At 46.5% G+C, this 21,319-nt stretch overlaps 1 protein-coding gene across 2 annotated transcripts in view; it reads right to left on the bottom strand.

Moving 5' to 3' along the window:
* Nucleotides 1-21,319, bottom strand: part of LOC126292163 (uncharacterized) — a 105,626-nt gene that overhangs the window by 19,904 nt on the left and 64,403 nt on the right. For both annotated transcript variants that reach the window (XM_049986000.1, XM_049986001.1), the window contains exon 2: nt 9,520-9,779. In XM_049986000.1, coding sequence (XP_049841957.1) covers nt 9,520-9,779 — 260 coding nt within the window. The remainder of the gene's footprint in view (nt 1-9,519; nt 9,780-21,319) is intronic.

Below are 21,319 nucleotides of genomic sequence, written 5' to 3'. Positions count from 1 at the left end.
TCCGTTACTGTATGATTGTATGATAGTTGAAAAAACACTGGTAGCAGTTACTTCTGTAAAATATCTGGGAGTATGCGTACGGAACGATTTGAAGTGGAATGATCATATAAAATTAATTGTTGGTAAGGCGGGTGCCAGGTTGAGATTCATTGGGAGAGCCATTAGAAAATGTAGTCCATCAACAAAGGAGGTGGCTTACAAAACACTCGTTCGACCTATACTGGAGTATTGCTCATCAGCGTGGGATCCGTACAAGGTCGGGTTGACAGAGGAGATGGAGAAGATCGAAAGAAGAGCGGCGCGTTTCGTCACAGGGTTATTTGGTAAGCGTGATAGCGTTACGGAAATAATTAGCAAACCCGAGTGCCAGACTCTGTAAGAGAGGCGCTCTGCATCGCGGTGTAACTTGCTGTCCAGGTTTCGAGAGGCTGCGTTTCTGGATGAGGTATCGAATATATTGCTTCCCCCTACTTATACCTCCCGAGGAGATCACGAATGTAAAATTAGAGAGATTCGAGCGCGCACGGACGCTTTCCGGCAGTCGTTCTTCCCGCGAACCATGCGCGACTGGAACAGGAAAGGGAGGTAATGACAGTGGCACGTACAGTGCCCTCCGCCACACACCTTTGGATGGTTTGCGGAGTATAAATGTAGATGTAGAAGACATTTCGCGTGTCTCTGTGTCTAAGGAAACATGGCGCCATACCACATGCCAAATGATATGTGAGTGCCCTCCGCCACACACCTTTGGATGGCTTGCGGAGTATAAATGTAGATGTAGAAGACATTTCGCGTGTCTCTGTGTCTAAGGAAACATGGCGCCATACCACATGCCAAATGATATGTGAGTGCCCTCCGCCACACACCTTTGGATGGCTTGCGGAGTATAAATGTAGATGTAGAAGACATTTCGCGTGTCTCTGTGTCTAAGGAAACATGGCGCCATACCACATGCCAAATGATATGTGAGTGCCCTCCGCCACACACCTTTGGATGGCTTGCGGAGTATAAATGTAGATGTAGAAGACATTTCGCGTGTCTCTGTGTCTAAGGAAACATGGCGCCATACCACATGCCAAATGATATGTGAGTGCCCTCCGCCACACACCTTTGGATGGCTTGCGGAGTATAAATGTAGATGTAGAAGACATTTCGCGTGTCTCTGTGTCTAAGGAAACATGGCGCCATACCACATGCCAAATGATATGTGAGTGCCCTCCGCCACACACCTTTGGATGGCTTGCGGAGTATAAATGTAGATGTAGAAGACATTTCGCGTGTCTCTGTGTCTAAGGAAACATGGCGCCATACCACATGCCAAATGATATGTGAATGCCTCCTCTCAATAGTATTGCTAAATCGCCCGGTCGTTAGTGTCCTATAGATGTCGCACGCTGTGGTTGGCGTGGTTTCCATCTGAACACAGCTGTTTTCGATTTTAAAAAAAGCTCTTATACGTTGAAGTGATTTCAGTTATCAATAATTTTTCCATTTCCAGGAGTGTATTCAACACAGACGAAACCGAACATTTTTAAAAATAAATGTCCTCCAGATCGCATTCGAAGCCGAAAATTGTCATGGAGGAAAAGTGAACGAGGGCGGAGTTATTGTCCTTCCAGCGTGGAAAGACTGTAAAATGGATACCGAATCGAACATAGTGTTTGAGTTTGTCTTATAGGTTTAATTATCCGATGGGTTGGAGTCGTTATCTAGTAGGCATGATAGCATTTATTGAACGAATTGAGACTCGGCTTTTTAGGATCTTATCAAGTCAATGTGCCCATAGGGAAGTATAACAGAGTAGCTCTGAGGACTCAGATGAGAAAGAGGAACATCTGTAACCGCTTGAAAGCCCTAGCAGACGTATCTACATAGAGGGAGGTGTTGTCGTTAAAAACTTGTAGTGACGAACACATCAGTCAGAGGACTTTAAGAAGTTAGTTGTCGGAATATTGCGCTGGCCGGTGTGGTCCAGCGGTTCTAGGCGCTTCAGTCCGGAACCACGCAGGTTCGAATCCTGTCTCGGGCATGGATGTGTGGGATGTCCTTAGGTTAATTAGGTTTAAGTAGTTCTAACTCTAGGGGACTGATGACCTCAGATGTTAAGTACCATAGTGCTTAGAGCCATTTGAACCATTCGGAATATTGCAAGAAAAATGGAATCGTTTTATAAAGTACCTTGACTAAAGAACGTAGTATTACTAGTCTTTTTTCACATTAGCAAACATTATCAGAGTTTTAAGAAGCGTTAAATGAGAGATACAGTCCTTAGGACTGACGTGGGATCTAAACTAAAACCTTTTGGCCCATAACCTGCCACTTCCAAGCACTTTTATTGCCTGTTCGTCAGTTCAGCTTCAGCAGCAATGTTGTTGTTGTTGTGGTCTTCAGTCCTGAGACTGGTTTGATGTAGCTCTCCATGCTAATCTATCCTGTGCAAGCTTCTTCATCTCCCAGTACCTACTGCAGCCTACATCCTTCTGAATCTGCTTAGTGTATTCATCTCTTGTCTTCCTCCACGATTTTTACCCTCCACGCTGCCCTCCAATACTAAATTGGCGATCCCTTGATGCCTCAGAACATAACGCACCAAGCGATCCCTTTTTCTGCTCAAGTTGTGCTGCAAATTTGTCTTCTCTCCAATTCTATTCAATACCTCCACATTATGTGATCTACCCATCTAATATTCAGCATTCTTCTGCAGCACCACATTTGAAAAGCGTTTATTCTCTTCTTGTCCAAACTATTTATCGTCCATGTTTCACTTCCATACATGGCTACACTCCATACAAATAATTCCAGAACTGATTTCCTGACACTTAAATCTATACAATAATTGTTAACAAATTTCTCTTCTTCAGAAACGCTTTCCTTGCCATTGCCAGTCTACATTTTATATCCTCTCTACTTTGACCATCATCTGTTATTTTGCTCCCCAAATAGCAAAACTCCTTTCCTACTTTAAGTGTCTCGCTTCCTAATCTAATCCCTCAGCATCACCCGACTTAATTCGACTGCATTCCATTATCCTCGTTTTGCTTTTGTTAATGTTCATCTTATATCCTCCTTTCAAGACACTGTCCGTTCCATTCAACTGCTCTCCAGGTCCTTTGCTGTCTCTGACAGAATTACAATGTCATCGGTGAACCTTAAAGTTTTTATTTCCTCTCCGATGATTTTAGTAACTACTCCGAATTTTTCTTTTGTTTTCTTTATTGCTTGCTAAATATACAGATTGAATAACATCGGGGAGAGGCTGCAACCCTGTCTCACTCCCTACCCAAACACTGCTTCCCTTTCATGTCCCTCGAGTCTTATAACTGCCATCTGGTTTCTGTACAAATTGTAAATAGCGTTTCGCTCCCTGTGTTTTACCCCTGCCACCTTTAGAATTTGAAAGAGAGTATTCCAGTCGACATTGTCAAATACTAGAAACGTAGGTTTACCTTTTCTTGATCTAGCTTCTAAGATAAGTCGTAGGGTCAGTATTGCCTCACGTGTTCCAATATTTCTACGGAATCCAAACTGATCTTCTCGGAGGTCGGCTTCTACTAGTTTTTCCATTCGTCTGTAAGGAATTCGCGTCAGTATTTTGCAGCCGTGACGTATTAAACTGATAGTTCGGTAATTTGCGCATCTGTCAACATCTGCTTTCCTTGGGATTGGAATTATTATATTCTTCTTGAAGTCTGAGGGTGTTTCACCTGTCTCATACATTTTGCTCACCAGATGGTTATACGCTATGAATTAAAAAAAGAGTGATCGTCAGTACCACATCATGTCGTGAGTGGAGGCAACACGTGGCTGCTAACTCAAGCGGTGGCTGTGTGGCAGCTCACCCTCCAGGTGCTATCCCTGCTGGAGATTCTGGTGATTACAGGATATACACTCCTGGAAATGGAAAAAAGAACACATTGACTCCGGTGTGTCAGACCCACCATACTTGCTCCGGTCACTGCGAGAGGGCTGTACAAGCAATGATCACATGCACGGCACAGCGGACACACCAGGAACCGCGGTGTTGGCCGCCGAATGGTGCTAGCTGCGCAGCATTTGTGCACCGCCGCCGTCAGTGTCAGCCAGTTTGCCGTGGCATACGGAGCTCCATCGCAGTCTTTAACACTGGTAGCATGCCGCGACAGCGTGGACGTGAACCGTATGTGCAGCTGACGGACTTTGAGCGAGGGCGTATAGTGGGCATGCGGGAGGCCGGGTGGACGTACCGCCGAATTGCTCAACACGTGGGGCGTGAGGTCTCCACAGTACATCGATGTTGTCGCCAGTGGTCGGCGGAAGGTGCACGTGCCCGTCGACCTGGGACCGGACCGCAGCGACGCACGGATGCACGCCAAGACCGTAGGATCCTACGCAGTGCCGTAGGGGACCGCACCGCCACTTCCCAGCAAATTAGGAACACTGTTGCTCCTGGGGTATCGGCGAGGACCATTCGCAACCGTCTCGATGAAGCTGGGCTACGGTCCCGCACACCGTTAGGCTGTCTTCCGCTCACGCCCCAACATCGTGCAGCCCGCCTCCAGTGGTGTCGCGACAGGCGTGAATGGAGGAACGAATGGAGACGTGTCGTCTTCAGCGATGAGAGCCGCTTCTGCCTTGGTGCCAATGCTGGTCGTATGCGTGTTTGGCGCCGTGCCGGTGAGCGCCACAATCAGGACTGCATACGACCGAGGCACACAGGGCCAACACCCGGCATCATGGTGTGTGGAGCGATCTCCTACACTGGCCGTACACCTCTGGTGATCGTCGAGGGGACACAGAATAGTGCACGGTACATCCAAACCGTCATCGAACCCATCGTTCTACCATTCCTAGACCGGCAAGGGAACTTGCTGTTCCAACAGGACAATACACGTCCGCATGTATCCCGTGCCACCCAACGTGCTCTAAAAGGTGTAATTCAACTACCCTGGCCAGCAAGATCTCCGGATCTGTCCCCCATTGAGCATGTTTGGGACTGGATGAAGCGTCGTCTCACGCGGTCTGCACGTCCAGCACGAACGCTGGTCCAACTGAGGCGCCAGGTGGAAATGGCATGGCAAGCCGTTCCACAGGACTACATCCAGCATCTCTACGATCGTCTCCATGGGAGAATAGCAGCCCGCATTGCTGCGAAAGGTGGATATACACTGTACTAGTGCCGACATTGTGCATGCTCTGTTGCCTGTGTCTATGTGCCTGTGGTTCTGTCAGTGTGATCATGTGATGTATCTGACCCCAGGAATGTGTCAATAAAGTTTCCCCTTCGTGGGACAATGAATTCACGGTGTTCTTATTTCAATTTCCAGGAGTGTATTTCTGCGCCCATTACAGGGACACGCTGTTACACAGTATTTCCATGTTGTCATTCTTACGTAAAATTCGAGCACGATAACGACCTTAGAAATTCATCTGAAATTGCATGGGCTGCGGTGACGTATTTTGTGCAGTCTGTAGGCGACGAGCATCTGTCTGCATTTGGAACATTCATGTATACAGGGCGTTACAAAAAGGTACGGCCAAAGTTTCACGAAACATTCCTCACACACAAAGAAAGAAAATATGTTATGTGGACATGTGTCCGGAAACGCTTACTTTCCATGTTAGAGCTCATTTTATTACTTCTCTTCAAATCACATTAATCATGGAATGGAAACACACAGCAACAGAACGTACCAGCGTGACTTTAAACACTTTGTTACAGGAAATGTTCAAAATGTCCTCCGTTAGCGAGGATACGTACATCCACCCTCCGTCGCATGGAATCCCTGATGCGCTGATGCAGCCCTGGAGAATGGCGCATTGTATCTCAGCCGTCCACAATACGAGCACGAAGAGTCTCTACATTTGTACTACTCATTCTTTTTGTTTCACTGTCACTGTTAATACGTCACGTGAATATCGCACTAGACTAATTTGGGACCGCTCTATCGAATGGGCACATAAAATATTCGCCGATAAAATAATTTCGTTTCTAATGCGAAACAAACCAATCCTTTCTGTCGACATTGGTTAAAGATGTGATGTGCAGTGTTTCTCTGGGCTCAGCGCAGCTGCACACTGCAACACTCACCGTCCCAACATCTGTCTGAACATCAGAGGAAATGCACCAGACGACACTCAGGAGGGACACGGTTAGATACCAATGTACCTTTTCACGTGTATACACTATTAGAGGTACGAAACACAAACGACTTAGAGTTGCAGCTCTCCGCCACAGACAGAATAGCAACCAGAGAGCATTAATTTGCTTGTGTTTGATGTTGTTACTAGGCCAAGTAGGGTACAAAAAGGGCACAAAACAGAATCAGATTCTGGATGATCACTGTGAAACAAATGGAGACGCTGCATACTCATGTGAGACAGCGTTATCAATAACTGACAGAGTTTGAAAGGGCCTCATTATTGGTCTCCGTTTGCCAAATGGTCAAATGGTTCAGTATCAGGTTTGAGGGACATTTGGGTATTACAGTTCTCTGATGTAGCACTGCACGGGAATGGGAGGGCAAGCATACTCTTCATCAAGGCTCCAGTCGACCACATTTAATGGCCGGAATGGATCACCGCCCTGTTGTGCACCAAACACGTTGTTGTTACCCCTTCAGATTCGCGCTTGCCGTACTAGAACTGTCAGTGGAGCCCCTGCAACATTCTGTATTATTCCACACCTTATGTCATAGACTAACAGCAGCCAAAGTAGGAAATTACTTTCCCACTCGTAGACTGTCATTAACACCGCAACACAAGTGGTGCAGCGACTGGGAAGCATGAATTGCTGATGAATGGTGTCGCATTATGTTCAGCAATGAATCACCATTAGCCGGCCGGGTGGCCGAGCGGATGTAGGCACTTTAGTCCGGAACCGCGCGACTGCTACAGTCACAGGTTCGAATCCTGCCTCGGGCACGGATGTCTGACATGTCCTTAGGTTAGATAGGTTTAAGTAGTTCTAAGTTCTAGGGGACTGATGACCTCAGATGTTAACTCCCATAGTGCTCAGAGCCATTTGAACCATTTTGAATCACCATTGTCCATTACCCTTCATGGCCATCGTTGGGAAGTGTGGTGGTGACCTTGGTCCCAATATTACAATCTTTTGCAGAGGCACAATGGTTTTACTCTGGGCATCACGGTATGGGGAACCATGAGAAATGATTACAGGTGATGACCAGTATTGACTGAGGGAACTCTGACAGCATAATGGTATGTCATGAACATTCTGCATCCTCAAAGGTGACCTCTCATTAGAGATAATGCTGGTGCCATTTTACAACAGCACAATGCTTGTCCACCCATCGCAAATGTCTCACGAAATGCCTGCATGATGATGAGGTACTTCAATGGCCAGCAAGAACCCCACAGCTGTCCCCAATAGAACATGTGTAGTGCCAGCTTGGATGTCAACTCCGCCCCACTGACATTATCTGGCATATCAAAGGCCAGATGCCAGAGTTGTGGGCCAGCTTGCCTCAGGAGAAGATGCAATGGCTTTAAGGCAGTTTCCCAAACTGCATCAGCACATCCATCTAGGCCAGAGGGAATATCATATCATACAGATAGATGGGTTCATACTGTCCACTTTTCTCTAAATGTAACACGATTCTGTAATCAATTGGTTCAAATTGCTCTAAGCACTATGGGACTTAACATCTGAGGTCATCAGTCCCCTAGACTTAGAACTACGTAAACCTAACTGACCTAAGGACAGCGGGAAAAATGACGGCTGTAGTTTCCCCTTGCTTTAAGCTGTTTGCAGTATCACAACAGCAAGTCCGTTTTGGTTAGTGTTACAAGGCCAATCATACAGACTGTTGCCCCTGCAACGACAGAGAAGGCTGCAGCCCCTCTTTAGGAACCACACGTTTGTCTTGCCTCTCAACAGATACACCTCACATGTGGTTGCACCTACGGTACGGCCATCTATATCGCTGAGGCACGCAAGCCTCCCCACCAACGGCAAATTCCGTGGTTCATGGGGGGGGGATACATCAAGTACCCTAGACTTATTCTGTTTGGCTCAGTGAGTAATAGAGCGGGAGCAGTAGATTAGTCAGCTATGTAGTCACTAGAGACGGAGCACAAGCTGGGATTAGGGAAGGTTGGGAAAGGAAACTGGCTATGCCCTCTCGAAGGAACTATCCCAGCGTTTGGCAGAAGCGATTTTTGGAAAGGCACGGAAAAGCTAAATCTGGATGGCCGAACGCAGGTTTGAAACTCCATCCTCCCGAATGTGAGTCGAGTGTGCTAATCAGTGTCCTCAAAAAAATGGTTCAAATGGCTGCGAGCACTATGGGACTTAACATCTGAGGTAATCAGTCCCCTAGAACTTAGACCTACGTAAACCTAACTAACCTAAGAAGTCACACACGTCCATGCCCGAGGCAGGATTCGAACCTGCGACCATAGCAGCCGCGTGGTTCTGGACTGAAGCGCCTAGAGCTGCTAGGCCACAGTGGCCAGGAATTCTGTTATCAACGAAATAACATCACACAACTTCTCAACCAGCGAAGTTTCATTTAGATTCCTCCTCTCCTCTGGATGTGTGTGTGTGTGTGTGTGTGTGTGTGTGTGTGTGTGTGTGTGTGTGTGTGTGAGAGAGAGTGTGTGTGCGTTTGTGTGTTCATGTGTTGTAGTGTGCGCACTGTACGACCTTCGGTACACACACTATTAGATTATTTGACTTGTCGCTCTAACAAAGTAAGCGAGTGTCAGCAATATGTCTCGTGGTCTTATCGTGGCGTGTTTATCTTCTGCCGTTAGGCCAGACGATAGAAATGCCAATTGCAATCTTAGAGTAGCAGATTGACGGTGACCAACTTTAAACAAAACTTGATTAATTTTCACACACATTTATTAAAATAATAAAAATCATAGATTTTATGTAACTTGGTTCTGGATGCTGTTTGCAATTGACAATCTGAATTTCCTTTGGTCTTGGTACGTTAATCTTATTCTCACATATCTCTGATACTTGACAAAGTGTCTATTCATTTCTCTTCAAGGCTATGTACAGGAATATGGTAATCTTATTAGGCGCAGACTGAAACTTGACTATGGACTAATGCAGACTAATGCAGACTGACTAATCGAAGGTCTGTACACTCGTTATAATATCTCGCGCGTTCAGGTATCACTGCGCGAGTGTGATCCGCGAGAAGAAAAGGTTCTACGTTAGGAGCAATCTCGTTGGCTGCGTTACATATTAATACGCGGATCGGAGGAAGCAGAATTTGGTCCGTCTCTATGGCAGCGCCATCTCGTAGAGTGTAGACGGACGAGCGCAGCGCCTGCGCTGTTGTGCTTAGCGGGGCGAGCTCTAGTGGGGAAAGTTGTGTACGCGCTGACTAGACGGAAATATGTACACATATGTATCAATATTTCATACTAAGTGTATGTGTTTCTGTGAGTTTAATGATTGATTTTAGATCGCAAGCTGACTTCTAGCACAGTTCAGCAGTAGCAGATTCATAACACCTAAGACACTGGTCTCGTTTTGTGGATCACGAACGAACATCCCAGACTGACCTGGCTGGTGGAGGCGGTTCTGGCCACGACGCTCCTGGCCACGTCAGCCAGCGCCGCCGCCTCCCTCCCCTCCTGCCTGGAGCGCGCCTCCTCCTCAGCGGACACATGGTTGTCGACGTGCCCACCTGCCGCCCACGCGTCTTCGTTTGGCAAGCGCCGCGCCGGCCTCTCGGACGCAGACGTCGACGCCACCACCACCACCAGCAGCAGCAGCAGCGAGAACATAGCCGGCAAGAGGGCCACCCGCCGGGTCGCTCGAACTGCACACGTTGACAAACTGTCACACAGCATCCGCATATCTGCATGGTAAACAGCTGAACCCACCATGTTGCTCAGGCCATAATTAAAGAAACGAGTGCAAAAACAGTGCCACCGATTTCAAAAAAATTGTAAACATGGAAAAATTTATTCTGAGATAGATACACTACTGGCCGTTAAAACTGCTACACCGAGAAGAAATGGAGATGATAAACGGGTATTCATTGGGCAATTATATTCGGATAGAACTGACATGTGATTACATTTTCACGTAATTTGAGTGCATAGATCCGGAGAAATCAGTACCCAGAACAACCACCTCTGGCCGTAATAACGGCCTCGATACGCCTGGACATTGAGTCAGAGCTTGGATGGCGTGTACAGGTACAGCTCCCCATGCAGCTTCAGCACGATGCCACAGTTCATCAAGAGTAGTGACTGGCGTATTGTGACGAGGCACTTGCTCGGCCCCCATTGACCAGACGTTTTCAATTGCTGAGAGATCTGGAGAATGTGCTGGCCAGGGCAGCAGTCGAACATTTCCTGTACCCAGAAAGGCCCGTACAGGACCTGCAAAAAGCGGTCGTGCATTATCCTGCTGAAATGTAGGGCTTCTCACGAATCGAATGAAGGGTAGAGTCACGGGTCGTAACGCTTCCAATGTGCATTCACCGCGATGTCGCCAAACACGGGTGCGACCATCATGATGCTGTAAACAAAAACTGGATTCATCCGAAAAAAATGACGTTTTGGCATTCGTGCACCCAGGTTCGTCGTTGAGTACACCATGGCAGGCGCTCCTGTCTGCGATGCAGCGTCTAGGGTAATCGCGGCCATGGTCTCCAAGCTCATAGTCCGTCCTGCTGCAAACGTCGTCAAAGGGTTCGTGCAGATAGTTGTTGTCTTGCAAACGTCCCCAGCTGTTGACTCAGCGATCGAGACGTGGCTGCACGATCCATTACAGCCGTCCGGATAAGATGCGTGTCATCTCGACTGCTTGTGATACGAGGCCGTTGGAATCCAGCACGGCGTTCCGTATTACCCTCCTCAACCCACCAATTCCATATTTTGCTAACAGTCATTGGATCTCGACCAACGCGAGCAGGATTGACGCGATACGATAAACCGCAATAGCGATAGGCTACAATCCGACCTCTATCAAAGTCGGAAATGTGATGGTACGCATTTCTGCTCCTCACAAGAGGCATCACTCACCAGGCAACGCCGGTCAACTGCTGTTTGTTATGAGAAATCGGTTGGAAACTTTCCCCATGTAAGCACGTTGTAGGTGTCGCCACCGGCGCCAACCTTGTGTGAATGCTCTGAAAAGCTAATTATTTGCATATCACAGCATCCTCTTCGTGTCGGTTAAATTTCGCGTCTGTAGCACATCTTCGTTGTGTACCAATTTTAATGGCCACTAGTATATAATGTGTGGTCTGCCACAAGGTTAGTCTTAGGTCCGATATTATTTACAGTTTGTTAAACTGGCTTTTCATCTAATATTCAACAAAAAGAATTAATTTTTTCAGATAACACTAATTTGAATGTATGATCATTAAGAGTTCAGATGAGTTGTTGGTTTTTTTCGGGAGAGGAGGCCAGACAGCGATATCATCGGTCTCATCGGATTAGGGAAGGAAGGGGATGGAAGTCGGCTGTGCCCTTTCAAAGAAACCATCCCGGCATTTGCCTTGAGTGAGTTCAGATGGGAAGAATGTGTAGTTGAAAGGTAGAAGTACCAGACAAAGATACCGAGAATGGAGCCACAGCCCTTAATACACTGGACCCACATTCGGGATGATGATGTTTCAATCCCCTGTCCAACCATCCAGAAATACGTTGACCATGAGTTTCCTAAATTGCTCCAGGCTAGTGCTATGATGGGTCTTTTGAAAAGGGAATGGCCTTTATTGTGACTTGATTCCCTTATGCACTGAACACTCAAAATGTAATCCTGGGAATGTTTATTGTAAGACAAATATCATTTGTTGTTTTCCACAAGGTTTAGTCTTAGATCCAATATTATTTCCAGTGTTTTCAGTTGACTTTTCACATAATATTCAAGAAGGAGATTAGTGTTTTTCAAAAAATATGGTTCAAATGGCTCTCAGCACTATGGGACTTAATTTCTGAGGTCATCAGTCCCCTAGAACTTAGAACTACTTAAACCTAACTAACCTAAGGACATCACACACATCCATGCCCGAGGCAGGATTCGAACCTGCGACCATAGCGTATGCGCGGTTCCAGAGTGTAGGCCCTAGAACCACTCAGCCACCCCAGTTGGCATTGTTTTTCAGATAAAACCAGTATGAATATACGAATATTAAGATCTCAGATGGCAAGCTACTGCCAAGCAAAGATGGAAGTGCTATACAAAGATACTGAGAGAGGAGGCACCATGGCGAGCGTAATTCACTCATATTATGGAGGACGACATTTCAAATCCCCATCTGGCCATCCAGATTTTATGCTTTCCGTGGTTTCCTTAGATCACTCGTAGCAAATGCGGGGATGGTTCATTTGAAAAGGGCACAGCTGATTTCCTCCCCCTTCCTTTCGTAAATGCGAACTTGCGCTCCACCTCTAATAACAATTCTGTCGGTAGGACGTTTAACTGTAAACTTCCTTCCATTTCTTTGTTTTGGCATACTCTTTTTCTGGTGCACTGGCTCGAAGTGGTGGCGCCAAACGAATGCCTCAACTGTGGTGACATCCTACAGAAGGAGAGGTTGATAGACGTCACCGGCCAAGCCCTTCAGTAGATACGAAACTGTGTCTGCTACTATTGTATTCAGGTTCACTGGGTGACACAACCACAAAACTCACTGAAATTACGACTGTGTCTAAATACAGTGGCAAGAGCTGCTGATAAAAAAATTATTTACTGTACAACCAGTTTGGGCACAGACCGTCATCAAGTACAGTGAACAATGTCATTTCATGTAACTAACCAGGGTTCAGGTTGGGACTCCGGGCAGGCCAATCAATTTCAGGAGTGTTATTGGACCAAACCATTACCTCACAGAGCTACTTCAAGACAGTGTGCGTTGTCATGCTCATATAAACAATCATCATCTCCATACTCGTCCTCTACAGTACACAGTACATAATTCTGTCAAACGTGTTCATGTCCTGTGTTTTCTTGAGCGCGACAGAGTACTGATAGACCTGAGTCGAAACAAGGCCCCCGGAGTAGACAACATTCCATTAGAACTACTGACAGCCTTGGGACAGCCAGTCCTGACAAACCCCTACCATCTGGTGAGCAAGATACATGAGGCAGGCGAAATACCCTCAGACTTCAAGAAGAATATAATAATTCCAATCCCAAATAAAGCATGCGTTGACAAATGTGAAAATTACCAAACTATGAGTTTAATAAGTCACGGCTGCAAAATACTAATGCGAATTCTTTACAGACATATGGAAAAAATAGTCGAAGCCAACCTCGGGGAAGATCAGTTTGGAAATATTACAACACGTGAGGCAATACTGACCCTATGACTTATCTCAGAAGCTAGATTAAGGAAAGGCAAACCTACGTTTCTAGTATTTCTAAACTCAGAGAAAGCTTTTGACAATGTGTACTGGAATACTCTCTTTCAAATATGAAGGTGGCACGGGTAAAATACAGGGAGCGAAACGCTATTTACAATTTGTACAGAAACCAGATGGCAGTTATAGGAGTTGAGGGACACGAAAGGGAAGCAGTGGTTGGGAAGCGAGTGAGACAGTGTTGTAGCCTCTCCCCGATGTTATTCAATCTGTATATTGAGTAAGCAGTAAATGAAGCAAAAGAAAAATTTGAAGTAGGTATTAAAATCCATGGAGAAGAAATAAAAACTTTAAGGTTCGCCTATGACATTGTAATCCTGACAGAGACAGCAAAGGACTTGGAAGGGCAGTTGAACGGAATGGATAGTGTCTTGAAAGGAGGATATGAGATGAACACCAACAAAAGGAAAATGAGGATAATGGAATGTAGTCGAATTAAATCGGGTCATGCTGAGGGTATTAGATTAGGAAATCTGACGCTTAAAGTAGTAAATGAGTTTTGGTATTTGGGGAGCAAAATAACTGATGATGGTCGGAGTAGAGGAGATATAAAATGTAGACTGTCAATGGCAAGGAAAGCGTTTCTGAAGAAGAGAAATTTGTTAACATCGAGTATAGATTTAAGTGTCAGGGAGACGTTTATGAAATTATTTGTATGAAGTGTAACCATGTACAGATGTGAAATATGGACGATAAATAGTTTGGACAAGAAGAGAATAGAAGCTTTTGAAATGTGGTGCTACAGAAAAATGCTGGAGATTAGATGGGTAGATCACATAACTAATGAGGATGTATTGAATAGAATTGGGCAGAAGAGGAGCTTGTGGCACAACTTGACTAGAAGATGGGATCGGTTGGTAGGACATGTTCTGAGGCATTGAGGGATGACCAATTTAGTATTGGAGGGCAGCGTGGAGGGTAAAAATCGTAGAGGGAGACCAAGAGATGAATACACTAAGCAGATTCAGAAGGATGTAGGTTGCAGTAGGTACTGGGAGATGAAGAAGCTTGCACAGGATAGAGTAGCATGGAGAGCTGCATCAACCAGTCTCAGGACTGAAGGCCACTACAACAACAACAACTGTATCAGCATGTCCTCTGTCCTCCACTGTTGGCATTGCACGTGGTGGCTGGTAGAGTTCTGTCGCCAGTAGCCAAAGCATCGCCTTTCCATCGAATAGCCACGGGGCATACGGCGATCCATGACCACAAATCACTCTTGTCCAGTCATCCACTGCACTCGCTGGACAGTGTGTCTAAGGCGTTCAGCCTGACCGAGTAGCCTCCAAAAACATCTCCAACGATTGTCTGGTTGAAGGGAAATGTGACACTCATTGGTGAAGAGAACGTGATGCCAATCCTGAGCGGTCCATTCGACATGTTGTTGGGCCCATCTGTACCGCGCTGCATGATGTCATGGTTGCAAAGGTGGACCTCGCCATGGACGTCGGGAGTGACGTTGCGTATCATGCAGCCTATTGCGCACAGTTTGAGTCGTAACAAGGCCGCCTGTGGCTGCACGAAAGCATTATCCAGCATGGTGGCGTTGTTGCCAGAGTTCCTCCGAGCCATACTCCTTAGGGGGCGGTCGTCCACTGCAGTAGTAGCCCTTGGGCGGCCTGAGCGAGGCATGTCGTCGACAGTTCCTGTCTCTCTGTATTTCCTCCATGTGCGAACAACATCGCTTGGGTTCGCTTCGAGATGCCTGAACACCTCCCTAATTGAGAGCACTTCCTGGCATAAAGTAACAATGCGGACGAGATCGAACTGCAAAATTGACCGTATAGGCATGGTTGAAGTACACACAACACGAGTCGTGTACTTTCTTCTTGGTAGAATGACTGGAACTGATCGGCTGTCGGACCCTCTCCGTCTAATAGGCTGTGCTTATGAATGTTGTTTACATCTTTGGGCGAGTTTAGTGACATCTCTGAACAGGCAAAGGGACTGTGTCTGTGATGAAATATCCACAGTCAACGTCTGTCTTCAGGAGCTCTGGGAACCGAAGTGACGCAAAACGTTTTGTGATGTGTGTATCATGACCGTGAATCAGCCGCTCGCGACGTGTAGAGGACAATTCTGAATTACATAAGGATGTGCGAATTAGTTTTTTGGTGGCTTCCTTGGTAGCTGAGTGGTCAGCGCGATAGAATGCCATGCTAAGGGACCCGGGTTCGAGTCCCGGCTGGGTCGGAGCTTTTCTCCGCTCAGGGACTGGGTGTTGTGTTGTCTTCTCCACATCATCTCATCCCCATCGACGCGCTGGAGTCAATTCCAAAGACTTGCAGCAGGCGACTGGCCAACCCGTTGGGAGAACCTAGCCACATATCATTTCAGTTTTTTGGTTTACCAGTTAAGGTTGTGATTAATCATTAGTTTATGGGCGAATAAGAAAATGAATAAAACCGATACAATTCTGGTTTTGCCTCATCAGCTACAAAGATTTTATACGCCCAAGGTCAATTATTTACGACAGTAACTCGTTTGTAAAGTAATCAGATGGTTCAAAAATGGTTCAAATGGCTCTGAGCATTATGCGACTTAACTTCTGAGGTCATCAGTCGCCTTGAACTTAGAACTAATTAAACCTAACTAACCTAAGGACATCACACAAATCCATGCCCGAGGCAGGATTCGAACCTGCGACCGTAGCGGTCACGCGATTCCAAAGTGTAGCACCTAGAACCGCACAGCCACTCCAGCCGACAGTAATCAGATGTCTGAGGTTGTTTTATGCGTGGGAGTTTGGTTGTTTAGGGAATCGGGCGGGGATGGCTGGTATGGCTTGGTGTGGTGGCAGGGAGGTGAAGAAGTGAGTGCTGCGTATCACTAACTCCAAAAACGGTCACTTGGTCCCAGTTGTACTCCAGAGGCAACAAAAATTTGATTTTCAGCATTTCACGTAATTATTGACAGAATTTAAAAGATATTAAATGCTGAAAATGCAGTCGTAATCTATTCATTAAAAGGTACAACCGTACGACGAAGATTCAACACAACAGGGCACGGATTAGAGTTAGAAACTGCCTATATGTCTTGAGGCAGCGTAACTCCTGCTGTGTAAATTATCCAGTCTGTATTGATTCAGTATTTGAGAACGACTGCACTTGACGACTTCCAACAAACTTGTTGTTGTTGTTGTTGTTGTTGTGGTCTTCAGTCCTGAGACTGGTTTGATGCAGCTCTCCGTGCTACTCTATCCTGTGCAAGCTTCTTCATCTCCCAGTACCTACTGCAACCTACATCCTTCCTGAATCTGCTTAGTGTATTCATCTCTTGGTCTCCCTCTACGATTTTTACCCTCCACGCTGCCCTCCAATACTAAATTGGTGATCCCTTGAGGCCTCAGAACATGTCCTACCAATCGGTCCCTTCTTCTGGTCAAGTTGTGCAACAAACTCCTCTTCTCCCAATCCTATTCAATAGCTCCTCATTAGTTACGTGATTTACCAATTTAATCTTCAGCATTCTTCTGTAGCACCACATTTCAAAATCTTCTATTCTCTTCTTGTCTAAGCTATTTATCGTCCACGTTTCACACTCCATACAAATACTCCGTGTCTAAACAAACACTGTCCGGGTAGGCCTCGAAGACCAAACGGTACCGACCGGCCAGCGTCTCATTCTCAGCCCTTAGGTGTCGCCAGATACCGATACGGAGGGTGTAAGGTGTCAGGCAAATCGAACACCTTCCATGGAAACCCTGACATGATAAGCAAATCCGCCAGTATGTCACATAGCTCCTAATAAATCCTGACGTCCACGTTTCACACTCCATACAAATACTCCGTGTCTAAACAAACACTGTCCGGGTAGGCCTCGAAGACCAAACGGTACCGACCGGCCAGCGTCTCATTCTCAGCCCTTAGGTGTCGCCAGATACCGATACGGAGGGTGTAAGGTGTCAGGCAAATCGAACACCTTCCATGGAAACCCTGACATGATAAGCAAATCCGCCAGTATGTCACATAGCTCCTAATAAATCCTGACATTAAATTAACCAAAGTAATACGATCAACGAGTGAGCAAATAGAATACCACAGACTAACACAAGAACGCCTAAATGCATGTCATACCTTCCCACCGTGAAACAGACGCAGTTCCGAGGGGAGAAACGAGAACAGAATCCGAGACAGAACCGTGTTAAGCTAGAAGACCCCTACGATAAGGGACGGACACCCACATCGCTAAGACCACCCCCTAGCCCATGTTAAAAGATAGAGCCCTCCAGAAGAACAGTATAGATCTTACGATAACACTAAAAGCGCCACACCAGCTGCAAGTTTTAGCTTGAGACTATACGCGTCTCTGTTACATAGCAAACATTAAAAACATTGCCCCACCACGAAAAGTATAACGTTTCTCATTGGATAGACAGAATTTTTGTAGGCGGAGCTTAAGGTTAACATTGAGACCCTGATTGGTCAGATGAAAACACAGCCAGATAGTTTTCTTAAACCAACTTCGGTAAATTGTAGTAAGGAGAAGTTAGGAGAAAGTTGCTTGCGAGACGGCGAGGTGAGCGGAGCTGTGCTGCCCGCCGCCCCCTGACAAACACCGACAAGGTAATGAACGCACGCGATGCCGCATTTTTGAGCGCATAAGGCTTCACTGAGAACTGCAGAAGTCTCATCTGTTACACCCCCTTTTTTGAGTAATACTAGTGTCGATCGTTAATTAAAACTTATGGTGTTCACATTTGCCACTTGAAGTAAAAATCTGAAACGCGATGATTTTTCTGTTATATAGTTATTGAGAAGCCACATCAGCCACTGTAATTTGCAAGTTAGATAATTAAAGATAATTGAGGGTCACTGTAGACCATTTTGATAGTTTTCTCTTTCGTGAAACTTAATTTAAACCTAGATTATAGATGTGATATGGCATAGGTCATCTTTTGACCCATTGTAGAACTTGGAAACCCATTCAGGGAATATTCGTTCACATTTTTGTTGAACGCAGTTTGTTTTTATCATCTTGTATTAAAATATTTCCTTTTATCAATATTGCAATTTATAAACAATGTTTTGTGAGTAGAATTAAATTTCCAATGGTAAACTTAACTGCTTTTACGCCGTTATTTTACCAGCTAACTAAAAATAGGAAAGCCTTGAACCCCTTCTACTAAATTTAGTTAGTATTAAGATTCTTTTACAGGGAGTGCAGTGGAGCTGACGCTGAAATCATTAGGTATTTGATTATATCATCGCTAGTCTCACTGAAATCTTCTGAACTCTACATGTCATGTGTGCTCTGGCGTCTCCTTACCAGCAACAGGTCCCAGGTTCAACCTAGTCAGTTCCCTAAAAAACACGCTCAGAGCGTCGTTGAGCGAAAGTGGTAGGGAGACACGACTCAGAACAAACAGACGCCACGCAGAATGTTAGAAGGGGCCTGTGGTCAGTGGAGCACTCTACCAGCCATTGTCAGTTTTCGTGACCAGTGCAGCCACTTCTCAGTCAAGTAGCTCCTCAACTGGACTCCCAAGGCCTGAGCGAACCCCACTTGCCTCACAGCAGTCTGCAGACCCGGATTCTGTGATCTGACGGGAACTGATGTGACCACTGCACCAAAGCCGTTGGCAAGATAATGTTATGCATCTGCTGGAACAGCGGCGATGTGGTGTGCTACTCGTTGCTTCCCCGAGCTGTAACCGTAACAACTAACATTTGGCAAAAATGTTTTCTGGGTTTGGTACCGCGTCATAATACAAAAACTGCTGCTGCTGCTGGAGGAAAAACCAACGTTTCGGCCACGATTGCAGCGGCCTTCTTCTGGGTCTAATGGTGCGTTCTAGCTATGCAGTGCCCTTTATATTATGTTGTTACTGTTCAGTGCGCATGCCATTACGTCATAATTTTAAAAAGGTAGGTAGTTTCATAGGTCACTTAAGGAAGAAGGAGAGGGAACTTTATTTTAATAGGTTATTGCGGTGGAGGGAGAACGTGACCTTTGTTGTCTATTGGCTCTTGTGTTATGTGCCATGACTGGTGGTCACCGTCGAATGAGAGGTTGGCTTCTCAACGGCAGAGCTTAGCAACTGCATGATGCCGCACACCGGTCGGTCCAGCTGCATGGCTGGGAACTCCGTGGTGAGGCTGTGTTGATGGAGGAGACACGCCGGGAGGGCCAAAGATGGCGGACTTTGTCAAACCGTAATGGCAGACATTTCACAGTTCGTATATAAGAGGCGAGGGACATGAAAGGGAAGCAGTGGTTGGGAAGGGAGTGAGACAGGGTTGTAGCCCCTCCCCGATGTTATTCAATCTGTAAGTCGGGGGATGCTGAGGGAATTAGATTAGGAAATGAGACACTTAAAATAGTAAAGGAGTTTTGCTATTTGGGGAGCAAAATAACTGACGATGGGCGAATTAGAGAGGATATAAAATGTAGACTGGCAATGGCAAGGAAAGCGTTTCTGAGGAAGAGAAATTTGTTAACATCCAGTATAGATATAAGTTTCAGGAAGTCGTTTCTGAAAGTATTTGTATGGAGTTTTGCCATGTATGGAAGTGAAACATGGACTATAGCTAGTTTAGACAAGAAGAGAAAAGAAGCTTTCGAAATGTGGTGCTACAGAAGAATGCTGAAGATTAAATTGGTAGATCACGTAACTAATGAGGAGGAATTGAATAGGATTGGGGGAAGAGGAGTTTGTGGCACAACTTAACAAGAAGAAGGGATCGGTTGGTAGGACATGTTCTGAGGCATCAAGGGAACACCAGTTTAGTATTGGAGGGTAAAAACCGTAGAGGGAGACCAAGAGATGAATACACTAAGCAGATTCAGAAGGATGTGGGCTGCAGTAGGTACTGGGAGATGAATAAACTTGCACAGGATAGAGTAGCGTGGAGAGCTGCATCAAACCAGTCTCAGGACTGAAGACCACAACAACAACAACAACATGTATTTAATAATGTGTGTTCTAGTGTGTTTATGGTCCAGTCGCAGGAATGTTTATTGAATTCCAAGTTACTTAAATGAAAATCCTGTATTTGGCATCTGTTTCAATACGTTTGTGAGTGCACATTGGTGTGGAGACATGGATGGAGCGCTCTAGCCAATCGCAGCGCTCGTTACTAAGAGAGACGTATGGAGGTTGGGAAGGAGCATCGTGTCCGCGGACGACACGAGGTAGTTCGGAAGAGTGCGGCTCGAGGGGCGACGGTACGGCACAGTGCTCGAGGGGACGGATGCGTAATCGGCGGAAAGACTTGGACAGAGTAGCAGTCTGCACGAGGTCCCGGAGGACAGAAATACCCTCCTGGAAATGGAAAAAAGAACACATTGACACCGGTCTGTCAGACCCACCATACTTGCTCCGGACACTGCGAGAGGGCTGTACAAGCAATAATCACACGCACGGTACAGCGGACACACCAGGAACCGCGGTGTTGGCCGTCGAATGGCGCTAGCTGCGCAGCATTTGTGCACCGCCGCCGTCAGTGTCAGCCAGTTTGCCGTGGCATATGGAGCTCCATCGCAGTCTTTAACACTGGTAGCATGCCGCGACAGCGTGGACGTGAACCGTATGTGCAGTTGACGGACTTTGAGCTTGGGCGTATAGTGGGCATGCGGGAAGCCGGGTGGACGTACCGCCGAATTGCTCAACACGTCGGGCGTGAGGTCTCCACAGTACATCGATGTTGTCGCCAGTGGTCGGCGGAAGATGCACGTGCCCGTCGACCTGGGACCGGACCGCAGCGACGCACGGATACACGCCAAGACCGTAGGATCCTACGCACTGCCGTAGGGGACCGCACCGCCACTTCCCAGCAAATTAGGGACACTGTTGCTCCTGGGGTATCGGCGAGGACCATTCGCAACCGTCTCCATGAAGCTGGGCTACGCTCCCGCACACCGTTAGGCTGTCTTCCGCTCACGCCCCAACATCGTGCAGCCCGCCTCCAGTGGTGTCGCGACAGGCGTGAATGGAGGGACGAATGGAGACGTGTCGTCTTCAGCGATGAGAGTCGCTTGT

This window comes from Schistocerca gregaria, chromosome 9, assembly GCF_023897955.1.
Source record: "Schistocerca gregaria isolate iqSchGreg1 chromosome 9, iqSchGreg1.2, whole genome shotgun sequence".
In the NCBI taxonomy this organism is placed as follows: domain Eukaryota; kingdom Metazoa; phylum Arthropoda; class Insecta; order Orthoptera; family Acrididae; genus Schistocerca; species Schistocerca gregaria.
The sequence above is the reverse complement of the archived record's forward strand: the minus strand, read 5'-3'. Positions and strand labels throughout refer to the sequence as shown.